General features: G+C 45.1%; 1 protein-coding gene across 1 annotated transcript in view; it reads right to left on the reverse strand.

Annotated features, from left to right (window-relative positions):
- Positions 1-6,306: 6,306 nt before the first annotated feature.
- The window catches only part of LOC137432878 (cohesin subunit SA-2), a 287,468-nt gene continuing 280,650 nt past the window's right edge, over positions 6,307-13,124 (reverse strand). The window contains exons 33-34 of the mRNA XM_068125155.2: positions 10,859-10,939; positions 6,307-7,281 (exon numbers count right to left, since the gene is read on the reverse strand). Of these exons, the coding sequence (XP_067981256.1) occupies positions 7,258-7,281; positions 10,859-10,939 (105 nt within the window). The 3' untranslated portion in view covers positions 6,307-7,257. The remainder of the gene's footprint in view (positions 7,282-10,858; positions 10,940-13,124) is intronic.

Consider the following 13,124-nt stretch of genomic DNA (forward strand, 5'->3'; position numbering starts at 1 on the left):
TCCCGTCTTTGGTACCACCAAGGGTCACGTTCACGGCTCGGGCAAAAACGATGACGTTTGTGATATCCCTTCACCTCTCGACCGCCACCCTCCTTATTCTCCCATGTCCTTAATCAGGGTAAATTTCGAGGCAAAAAGCCATCGGGTCCAAACGTCTTTGTCCCTTACACCAGGCATGACTTGCTTTGTAAAGCATCATCTCGACTTCCTTCTTTCCTTCATCTTAACTTAACCTTCTTTCCGGTGATCTCGGGCTCATGTGGGAGCTTGTTGGCAACGCATAGTCAGGTTCACCATGTTTTTTCGTTCAAATTTTTTGGAGATTTGCAAACCTGTACAATTTTTGGAATATTCAGAGCATGAGGAATCCAAAAATTAATGTTTGCATTTGCGTAGACGCCTTTGCGAAAATGACACTCAGGACAGTGATGAAGATCTGTAAACGCATATTCCTGAACGGTGTAGACCTCGTAGATCCTGTGTATAGGACTTATGGTTCAATCTGATACTAACAAGGCTGCTTTCTTACTTTTCAAGTCCTTTGAAGTTATAGGTATGGGTTTATAATATCATGTATTATGTAATACAGTTATATCACAAATATAAAGACAATGGTTTTCAATGACCTTTGTTTGTTGCTTTTCTATAATCCTGAGCACTATTTTGAGGCCTTTATTGGATTCCTTGACCCAGAAAACATAGGATTCGCATATTTAATTAAGTCTCTAGGTTGACTAGAAGCCGAGATAGCGCAAAATATGTATTTTATGGTGGCCATTTTGAAAATCCAAAATGGCGGCCATGCAGGTGTCTGTGCAAATGCCAACATTGATTTTTGGATTCATCATGCTCTGAATATTCCAAAAATGTACAGGTTTGCTAATCTCCAAAAACATTTAACGAAATTATATTTGTTAACATGGTGAACCTGACTAGCACGTCAGACAAGGACATTAGAAGATGCAATGACTCGTCCTCTCTCCTTGTAATTCATAAACAACAGGCAAAGACTTTAACCAAGTTAATCGAATCAGCAGAGCTGTTACTCCCTGTGCCACAGGTCTGCTGGAAGTCTGATCAACTGGACTCCAGTCCAGTCGGTCGGTCTCCCCATCATCAAGAAGTGATGTAATCTCACTGATGGAGACTCGGGCATCATCTCTTCAACTCTCAAATCTCGGAGCAATTCCGACTTCTGCCATAGCTATTCCACCAAGGACATCTTGCTTATTTTGACAACAACGGATAGATGTGTTAAATCTCCAACTGGAGTTCATAGAACACCTTACCCCACACAGTCTTTGGAAAAAGGACATGGGAACGAGTGTCGCTTTGCGTTTCTCAGCATGATCTATGTTGGCTTTGTTCGTGAACTCGTGTGACGGTAACCATACGAAGCCGACGGGTCAAACGGAACAGTTGGGTGAACCTTCTGCCAACTCTTCTCGAAGAAACTTGTAATTTCGGAACAATCTGAGAAAAGGATGCGTTAAACAAACATCTTTTGGACAAAGTTTGCTCAGTCTTGCTTCACCAGACACCACAATGTTGTCGGAATGTTGCTGTTACTCCGCCCTTGGAATGGGCGACAAATTTGATTGGTGGAGATGGCGTACGATTTTGCCCAAGTACTGCTAAATTGGGAGGTTTTTGAAAGTGGAAACGACCATTTGTGTTCTTGTGTTCAAAATATGAAATTCAATTGAAATTGTTATCCCTCGATCGTTAAAAAATCGACTGATCGACGGACAGTGAACCAATATTGCTTAACTGCGCGTTGCGCTACATTTGTGTGGCAATGGGAGCTCAGTTGTTACTTCAATGATCAGACATTGTCCGGCTTTGATCCTTCTTTTCCAAGCTGCGCCAGTGTCTGTCAACATTATTCCCATGTTCTCAAATTCTCTTCTGATGCTCTTCTCTATCTGCACTATTTGGCCTCATCTTTTGTTGACTACCCCCGATCTAGCTGAAAATGAACAATCAACAACTAGACTTCATACCCAGAGTGATCCAGGAAGTGATGTTGCTTCCCTCAAGTTCAGTGACTGCATTTTTATTAAGTTGTCGCATGTATTTGTCTCTATGTGTATGCGATTTGTGGATTCAGCTCTACTTACGAGTCTTTACCTGTAAAACAAAAATTATATTAAAAGAAATGCTCCCATCCACTAGAAGAAGGGTGTAAAAGCAGATGCCCTCAACTGCAGACCAGCAAGATTGCTTCCACTTTTTAAGCAAAGTCATGGAATCCTTATTACTGCTCATGGCATCTTCCCTGTTTTCAAACAGATTTGGATTCCATGTCTGTCACGTCTGAACATGCTCCTGCTCCGTGCTCTGGCAACAGCTGGAGGTTCTAGATATCAAAGAAGAGGTCGGGACTGTCTCTCTCGACAAATCGCAGATATTTGAGAGAATCAGGAACCCTGTTTTGCTTGACAAGCATGCTGCTTGTGGGATACAAGGCCAAATTAATTCTTTGATTTCCTAATTCCTCTACTCAGTAAACATGTTACCTCTGCCACTGAAGGTTATGGTTTCACCCCTGTGTTTGTTTGTCTGTGAACAGGATATCTCAAAGTTGTGGACGGATTCGGCCGAAATATGGCGGAGAGGTTGGGTATGTGACACGTACAAAGTGATTATATTTTGTGGATCTGGATCAATCGATATGTCCAGATACTATAATCTTTAAAGTGATTTTTCACCATTGAGAGATGAGGCCAACAACGATGTATATATAGCATGATATTTCAAAAAGTTGTGAATGGGCGTGACAAGAACAAGCCGATTCGATTTTGGTTCAGGTCTGGATCCAGATCCGGCCTATCAGTGGGATACAAAACGTCAACTGTTCAACCTGGTGGAGGAATGCGCTCTACCGAGTGCCCATTCTATATATTTTTTAATTTTATGAGCTACTGCCCACCACATCGCCTTCAAGGCCACTCAATGTGGGGGCGACACGAAGGAAAGTATAGATATTGGACAGAAAGGAGGAATCTATTGGCATTCCTCTTGAATTGAGGTAGGTTGGGATAGAGGGGAAAGCAGGATGCAGGTGAACTGTTCCAGAGTGATGACGTGCAGGCAAAAAAAACTACAAGAATACCTCATAGTCTTACACCTTGGGACAAATGCAGTGTATGCATGGGGAAAAATTGCCAAACATGTAGAGCGACGAAAAGTATGCTCAGGTGGAACAACCTGTGAGAGACCCTCAGAGCACATTCTTTGGTAACATCTGTAGAAAAGGCTCAAAGAGGCAACAGAGAGCCAGACTGAGAGAGGTTCCAGGGAAGATGCCAACTCCTGTCCCACTAGAAGGCAGCACGTCGCTGGATTCTGTCAAGATGAGATAGGTGAGAAGCCGGAGCACCAGCCCAAATATGGCAATGATACTCCATGACAGGACGTGTAGTGGCCTTGTGTAGATGGAGCATAGCAGCTTCAGAAAGGTATCGCTGAGCATGAAATAAGCAGCCAAGGTGCTGGGAGGCTCTTTTCGTGATACCAGAGCTGTACTTTTCCCAGGTGATGTTTGAGCTGATATCCAATCCAGGCAGATGGAAAAGAGGAAGTTCCTGCAAAGGTGAAGAATCCATCGACAAGGTTGGAAAACAAGGTGATCTTGAACTCGACACAGACAACAAGTGGGTCTTTTATCGGTTGAAAGTACCAAGCCAGTGTTTTCCCCAGTTTATCACAATCTCTAGGTCCTGATTGAGAGTTGTACTACCATGGTCACGGGTAAGACGAGGCAAGGTTCATGGGTAGGTAGTATACAGTGTTGTCATCTACATAAATGCTTAATTGAGAAAGAATGGAATTAGGCAGATCTGATATATAACAAGAATAATATTGGGCCCAACACAGACCCTGAGGAACACCAGTATTTGTATTATGGAGGGGGACGACGACTGTCCTTCATGTACCACAAAGATTTGATGATTTGCAAGGAAGTGAGAGATTGTATCAAACAATTTTCCAGAAATGCCATATGATTTTAGATTATGGATGAGGCCCTTGTGCCAGACTTTGTCAAAAGCCTTCGAGATGTCGAGAGCAGCAACCCTGGCTTCACCACGATGATCCAAAGCCCTATTCACATGTTCCATGATTAGGGATAGAACATCACCAGTAGACCTTGACTACCAAAAGCCAGACTGAACATCAGTTGGGAGGTTGTGGGTTTCCAGATGAGTTATGAGATGTTGCATTATCAAGGATTGAAACACTGTTTATAATGTGTAAAAGGCTAACAGGCCGATAGTTAGAAGGATCCGATTACTCACCGGAGCCTTTAAAGACAGGGCCTACAGAAGCCTGCTTCCAGGTAAGTGTAAACACACAATTTGGCATAAACAAGCAATACAGTTTTGAGAGAACAGTAGATAGTTCAGGTGAACACATCTTCAAAGCAATTACAGGGATTCTATCTGGTCCAGTACATTTTGAAATGTCAAGGCCTTGAATAATCTTAGCAACTTTCCTTGGTGTGATGATGATAGTGGAAAGCCTGGCGTCAAGACGGGAAGGACAAACAGGCAATGGATGTCCATGGACTTCAAGTGTGGAGTTTGCAGCAAAACGCTGAACGAAGAGGTTAACTTTATCAACAGGAGAAGTAAGCACTTCCAGGCCATTGAAGAGTACAGGAATCGATTTATCTATCAAGGTTGAGAATGCTGTCCGCAATTCTCCAAAAAATCTCTGAAACCGAGCTGTTTATTAGAGACAGAATCACAAACAGATTCTGCATATCGTCGCTTCGCATTCTCTAATACTGGTTTACAGTTGTCGCTCACAAGGTGAAACAAATGATGCGCCTCACTCATGCCAACACGATGATACTGTTTGAACAAGAGAAAAATGGGTGTGGTCACCAGCTGCGACGTTTAGAATCATGAGGTTATCTGTTGCAATATGTTCTTACCTCATACCAACGCACGTCCGAGTGTATGCGCATGCGCTATTCAAAAAGGCACCCCAACAACAAGAACAACGCGGTCCTCTCATAGAGCTGCTCGTTGCAGCTAAAAAGCGATTGCGATGGCGATAGCAGCAGAACAAGCCGGAGTGAACCATGACTGAGACTTTGTTTTCACTTGGTATGTCAGAGAAGGGATAAAGAGGTCCGGACCAACACGGATCCACTCAGTAACATCCTTGGCAGCTTCAGATGGGTTGTGACAAACGATTGAGTTCCAGTGAACATTGGCAAGAAAAGAACGCAAAGCATCCCAGTCGGCCTTGCTATATTGGAAGACAGTTCGATGGACAGGAGGATCAACAGTTGATGGTGCAGAATAAGCAACCTGAACTTCAATGTTGATATGAACAGAGTTTCCTAGAGGGGAGAGAATTTTTTCAGTGCAATCCCCAGGATTTGAACACAAAAACAGATCAAGAAGATACCTGTTATCAGTAACTCGATGAGGAATTTGAGTCAGAGCTGAGATGATCTGAGTAAGGTCATGTGACACGGCAAAGTTAAATCCACCGACACCAGGAGCATCTGTGCTGCGAGTGAAGTAACCATTCTGTGTGATGAACATTAAATTCACCAAAGACCATAAAATATCAGCAGTTGGGTGTCGAGACGGCGCCACATCAATACTATCTGTGATAACATAAAAAATAGCACAATTGAGTGAGTTACATCCGTCTCCTGGATTCTGTGGACGGTTTAAACCTTATTGGAATCTCCCATGATGAGGCCCAAGATCTGTCGCTTTAACATCTCAGACAGGTTGGTGGTTTCCATTTTTTACCGCCTCTTCTGCAATATTGCTTCCTTGTCCTCTGATCCTCGCAATCTGCTGCAGGATGCACGTGTTCTGCCATAACCTCCTCTTGGTTAAACTTCCACAATCCAGGCGACTGCACAACTCTTATTCCTCGCTTCTCCCATCTATGAATTTACCTTGAAGAGGATATTGCATCTCACTCTTCCCTCCAGGGCTTCAAACAAACACCGACATCTCTCACCACCCCCAATTCTGACACATTATCTTCCTGGTTTGTTTTGCTCCCTCCCTCTATCCCTCCTTTCCTGTTCGTTCATTCCCTCCATGTTTGTCCCATCGTTTCGTTCTGTGCGGCTCCACAACCGTTAATTGGCGCTGAAAACTCGATGGCATTAACACGTGGAGGAAATGCAAAAAGCAAACTTCCGGTTTAAAAGGAACATCCATGATTCAGCATTTTGCATCAATTCAGGAGCAGTGCTCCAAAAAAGAAGGAGAAGAAGACTTTTGGAAGAGAATCCCTGACAATTGCAGCCAAATGATGAAAATAAACTTATGAAAGGCACAGCCAGAAATTTATTTTTCCTTTGGAGGGACCATATGACAAAAGTGGAAAACTCAGTAGGACAGTCTGGAATACATTACACACACTTAACTCAAGGATGCACTTGGAAAACAAAAAAACATTTGATTACATATCTAAGAGAATTAAAATTAAGAAACCTAACCATTTTGTTCCATTTAATGGACTTCACAAATGGACAACAGTGGTGGTGATGGTGGTGAGGGCGGCAACAATGTCGAGAGTGAGCGAGGATAAAGCAGAGTGAAATGTGGACTCTACAAAGTGTGGTGTTTATTAAAGAAAGCGGTGCGCACACGAGCCGGGGAGACCTGGTGTGCACACGAGCCGCGGGGACACACGGGTGACGTATTTACATTGGAGTTCCACACAAAGAAAGCACACGCCAAGACGCGTCCCAAGTGTTACAAAAACCGGCAAATGGCTTCCGCATGGGGGGGGGGGGGGGGGGGGGGACAGGACAGCCGTACGAGTCTGCCTTGGGTGGAACTCGCACACGAAGAGAGAAATGAGCATCACTGCACAGCACTGATTAAGTAAGCACTTGGTGCCCCAGGCCTGGTACATAAGGGCAAACTCAACCATCGAGAAAATGTTAAGTGGCTTTAAATTTAATACATCATTAGGTCATTAAAAGGGGAATTAAAAAGATACATAATGCCACCTATTGTAAGCTACTGGACCTCTAAAATAAAAAGGTATTATACTGCATTCGTAAAACTATGGTACACCTGAGGGTTTCAGAACATAAGTGGGCGAGAGTTCTGCGCCATTAAAACCAGAGAGCCAGGGGCGGCTGAGTGGGACCTCCCCCTCCTCTCCTCCACCCGCCACATCCCCTCACCCCCCAAGAGGAAGCGTTAAATAGGTATTTTCACCGCAGATAGGCAACGTGCTGATTCACCTGCGATCGTTCCACCCTCAGAATATGGACACTCCCAGCACCTAGAGGGAGGAAGGGCGATGAGTCCAGAAATAACATCTTTTTCACATTGAAAGAGGTGAGAACAAAAACAAAATGGCGTCGCTTCATTGGAAGACTATGTGGGTGTGTATGGTCATGTCACACTGCTTATATGGTGTGTGCGGTACAGCGAATGGCCTGCAGGTTCCGAATAATTGTTAGTTTTTCAAATCATCCCATTAACTCCTGGTTCTCTATTCTCCGATTGGTCAATCCCATCTGACAACACATGACACGTGGGAGTTTGGCAAATTAAGCATTTGCTAAGTGCCTACCCATCATGCAATGCTGAGTCAAACGGTTATTGAAAGCTGCTGCGGAATTTGGTCAGAGTGCGGGAATAACGCCCATTCTTCATGAAAAAGACACCTGGGGCTCTTTCACAAACATGAGAATATGGGAAACCGGCTTAACGTCCATTGGTGGGACGGCACACCTTGGGGTACATCGCTTAACGTCCACTGGTGGGACGGCACACCTTGGGGTACATCGCTTAACGTCCATTGGTGGGACGGCACACCTTGGGGTACATCGCTTAACGTCCATTCGTGGGACGGCACACCTTGGGGTACATCGCTTAACGTCCATTGGTGGGACGGCACACCTTGGGGTACATCGCTTAACGTCCATTCGTGGGACGGCACACCTTGGGGTACATCGCTTAACGTCCATTCGTGGGACGGCACACCTTGGGGTACATCGCTTAACGTCCATTGGTGGGACGGCACACCTTGGGGTACATCGCTTAACGTCCATTCGTGGGACGGCACACCTTGGGGTACATCGCTTAACGTCCATTGGTGGGACGGCACGCCTTGAGGTACATCGCTTAACGTCCATTCGTGGGACGGCGGACCTTGGGGTACATCGCTTAACGTCCATTGGTGGGACGGCACACCTTGAGGTACATCGCTTAACGTCCATTCGTGGGACGGCACACCTTGGGGTACATCGCCCTAGTGTACGGTCATATTCCCCCCGTGGACATATTCCCCCCCAGACATATTCCCCCCCCCCCCCCCCCTTGATATAAAATAGGTTAACAAAACCTAGGGGGTTAGGGTTAGGGTTGTTAGGGTTAGGGTTAGGGTTAGGGTTAGTCAACTAAAAAGTTGTAATCCACACATCTCCAGTGCACCAGTACCCGTGAAAATTATCCGTTTTAAATCAGACCTATGTCAACCAATTTATCCCCGCAAGTTAGTTATAGTCTATTCAACTTCTAAATGCCCCTCAAAGAAAACTAATATAATGCGATAAATTTACTGGTGGTAAAGTTTCATATATGCGAGGGGGAATATGACAGGGGGGGAATGTGTCCAGGAAGGGAATATGTCCAGGGGGGAATATGACAGGGGGGGAAATTGACAAGGGGGGAAAATGTCCTACACCCCATCGCTCTACCTGTGAGGCTGTGAGGCATCGATCCGGCGCTTTATAGGCAGACAAAAAAATCGAACCCAGACTCAACAGGTCAAGATCACGTGTGTTACCTCTGCACAGCCATCCTATCGGACAGTCATACCAGGGGCGGATCCAGGAATTTCAAGACGGGGGGGGGGGGGGAGTGCATGAAGCTATAGCGCTGGGGGGGGGGGCTAAGGAGGGTCTGGGGGTCCTCCCCTTGGAAAATGTAAAAAATTGATCGTCAGAAACGGCATTTCGTGCGTTCTTGGAAGTTTCTGCAGTTTCTTGTGTTCTTCCCTGGTCCAACATTTCAACAGATTCGCGATGACTAATGGTCAGATCGAGGAACTGGTGAAACGACTTGCCCAGCTGTTATTCTGCTATAAATTGATGAATTTTCGATGTGTGTGTGTGTGTTTGTGTGTGTGTGCGTGTGTGTGCAGCATGTTTTTTGTGTAGTTCTACTGGAGATTTCTGATGTGGAATTTCTGATTTGTTATGAAATTCTGTAAACTGTATATCTGTAAACGAGTTTTAATGTAATGCTGTATGTTTATGCTCCACCCATGTTTTCCTCATCACATATTAAATTCATGCCCCACCCATTTGTTGCGTCATCGCCACGTCGTCATCTTCGCGTCATATCCGCTGGAGTCGCTGCTGCTGATTATTTCGCTCTGGACGGTGGATTTATGTGATGAAAGTAGGGTGTTATTTACCGTCGCACTTGGAGTGTTTTATAATAAAGCAAAAGTGATTTAAAACCTCTGAGCGTTGGTACGCTGCCTGGAACGTTCCTTGTTCAAAATAATCTGGATACGAGGGGCGTTCCGGGATATTCAGAGCTTATAATTGATCAAAAATCCAGAGGGGGGGCGGTGCGCACCCCCTGCACCCCCCCTGGATCCGCCGCTGCATACAGTATAACAAGCTGAGCTAATTGCTTCAGTCTTGTCCAAGTATTTTTGCTTTCAGGCAACATCAGCAAGACAAAAAAGAAGATTTTAAATCGTGCTTTGAACACTGCCCCCTAGGGGTCGTTTCAGATTACCCCCAAAACACCACACCTTCCCTCAATCAATATTACAATGAGTGCTCGTTGGTGAGATGTCCATGGCTTATAACCGTAACCAGAAACCACCACCTTAGTCAGGAGACGGAAGGAATGCAAGATGCATTTAAACGACCGAAGCCTGGATTTGAACGTCTTCACAAAGACGATTGCTGCACCGCCTGCACACCTGGCCACCGAACTGTGCCGCCATTTACCTACCGACTCCCGGGTGTCTGAGGATCCATTCTCCAGCTTTCAAATGTGTGTGATCAGCATCACGACAGGACGATTTCATCAACGGCACCATAATTGGTTCCAGCTAGAGGAAGCGAACGTTTAATCGCATCTGCTCCTTCGCTTCTGATGCAAGTGTCCAATACTTCGGATGTGTACCGTGTCTGCTTTCAGCTCTTACAAGTTACACGAGCCTCGATCTCTACAGGGGGAGGGTTGAGAGTCGGTCGGGAGGAGGAATTAATCTTTTCAAAGAATGCTGCCATCTCTGACCTCTCACTAGGAAATTCTCCATTCCAAACTCCATCTACATATCATGTACGTGCATGTACCTCATTCAGCATTCTCACACACTGTGTCTCTTTGAATGAAGATTACAAATTATAAATTCCTGCCCAAAAACCCTTCAGTCGAACGACAAGCCTGACCATAGGTTCATGAAAGATTTGGGCCAAAGATGTTCCCCGGGTGAACGCACAGGAACCGGGGAATAACGGGGCCGGCAATCACGCATCCTCGACATATTGATATTGCTGCATGAGTTCAGCGACCAGGAGTCATTGCACGAGGAGGAGGATTCCTAACTCTGGTACCTTGCCACAATCCAAAGGTTGACTTAAGACACACTCAAGGCCTTACCCGACCCCGACCCCAACCTCGACTCACTTAACCCACCATGCGTTTTGCTAAACCACTTTTTCAGTCACCACAAAACTGCATGCCTTTGGTTAACAAAAAATGTTTCAATGGACCTGTCCACTTGCACTCGTTACGCCATCTGCATTTTGCGGCTTTTCCACAAACGCAAACGTCCACATAGTCATTCGTCCATCCGTACATTCATTATCGCCCCTTCAACTCACCGCATCATCTTCCATTACTGAAGCTGGGTCGAAAAAGTCTGGCTTCAGCTCGTTTCGCTCACGACGATTTTTGGAAGCCGGCTGGAAGAGGAGGGAGGGGAAGTGGAATGGGAAATCAGGGGCAATATTCACACACACTTGAGAACTACCATCAATATACATCAGAAAAAATAAATGTTTTTTGTTTACCAAATACTGCACATACAAGTTAAAATGATTTTTTTTGTTGTTAAATACACAAACACATATGCACGCATATAATATAATACAAGTATTACACATATATATATACGTCCATTCGTGGGACGGCACACCTTGGGCACACCTTATTGTAGTGGAGGGGAATATATACATCAATATGTAATATGTAACATATGTAATACTTGTATTATATTATATGTGTGCGTATGTGTTTGTGTATTTAACAACAAAAAAATACAGCAAAAATACATATGCAGAGAATGAATGGGATGGCAACATCGAGAGTAGCCGAGTTTTAGGACCGGCAGAGAAGATAACTGAGACGGAAGTTGAGGAAGCGATAAAAGCAATGAAGAGTAGAAAAGCGGGAGGGCCGACGGGAGTTGTGGGAGATATGTTGAAGGCAGCAGGAAGTTGGGGTGTGAAGAGAATGACAGAGATCTGTAATCTGGTGGTGAAAGAAGGCCTCATTCCAGTGGATTGGGAACGGAGTGCCCTCATCCCTCCATACAAGGGGTAAGGTGACCCTCTGGAGTCTGGACTGTGGCTCGTACCGAGCGATAAAGTTATTCGACCATGGAATGAAGGTATTGGAAAGGGTGTTGGAGAGGAGGATAAGGAAGAAAGTGAAGATCGACGAAATGCAGTTTGGATTCATGCCAGGAAGAGGAACGACAGACGCGCTTTTCATTGTGAGACAGTTGCAGCAGAAGTACATGGAGAAGAGGAAGAAGTTGTTTCTTGGGTTTGTTGATCTGGAGAAAGCATTCGATGGGGTTCCACGCGAAGTAGTGACATGGGCATTGAGGAAGTTAGGAGTGGAGGAATGGTTGATCAGAGTAGTGATGGCAATGTACAAAAGAGCACGCACAGCTGTAAGGACGAAGGACGGGAACAGTGGTGAGTTTGAGGTGAAGGTGGAAGTGCATCAGGGGTCGGTACTAAGTCCAATACTATTCGTAGCTGTGATGGAGGTGTTGGCTCAGAATGTAAAGGAGGGTTTACCATGGGAGTTGTTGTATGCAGATGATGTGGTGCTGATTGGGGAGATTATGAATGGACTGAAGGAGAAGATGAACACATGGAAGGAATGTATGGAGGAAAACGGTCTGAAGGTGAATATCGGAAAGACGAAGGTGATGGCAAGTGGTAAAGCATGTGGTGAGGTGGAAAGAACTGGGAAGTGGCCGTGTGCTGTGTGCAGGAAGTGTGTCGGAGTGAACTACATTCAATGTACAATGTGCGCTGAGTGGGTTCATCAAAAATGTAGTGGTTTGAGAGGGTCATTAACCAGTGTGGCAGCTACATTCACGTGTAAGGTATGCACAGAGGGAGCTGCAGATGGAGGAAATGTTGAGTTGGATCTTGGAGACGGCATGAAGCTGGAATGTGTGAAAACATTTCTCTACCGAGGAGACATGCTGAATGGAGAAGGTGGATCAGACTCAGCAAGGGTTGCGAGAGTGAGATGTGCATGGAAGAAGTTTCGGGAACTGAGTGGCGTGCTGACGAGGAAGGAAGTGTCATTGAAGCTGAAGGGAAAGGTGTATGCTGCATGTGTGAGAAGTGTTATGATTTAAGGGAGCGAAACATGGTTAATGAACGTAGAGCAGTAACGAAGGCTGGAAAAAGTGGAAATGTGAATGGTTCGGTGGATGTGTGGAGTGTCGTTGAGAGAGAGGAAGACAAATGATGAATTGTGAAAGATGATGGGAATAGAGCCTGTGATGGATGCTGTGAAGAGAAACAGGTTGAGATGGTTTGGTCATGTGTTGAGGAAGGATGAAAGTGACTGGTTGAGAAGAGTGATGGAAATGAATGTAGAAGGAAATAGAGGACGGGGAAGACCGAGAAAGACTTGGCTGAAGGTGGTGGAAGAAGAAATGCGGGCAAGGCGATGAACAAGGGGAGATGTAGAAAATAGGGCAAAAGGGAGAAGATTGTCATGGGGCCCACAAGGCTAACACCCGCTCTAGCAGGGAAAATGGCCTTAAAATGCCTGTTGTTGTTGTTGTATAAATACATATACATATACACATACATATATACAAACATATACATATAA

This window comes from Myxine glutinosa, chromosome 8 (assembly GCF_964187855.1).
Source record: "Myxine glutinosa chromosome 8, kmMyxGlut1.1, whole genome shotgun sequence".
NCBI classification, from domain to species: Eukaryota; Metazoa; Chordata; class Myxini; order Myxiniformes; family Myxinidae; genus Myxine; species Myxine glutinosa.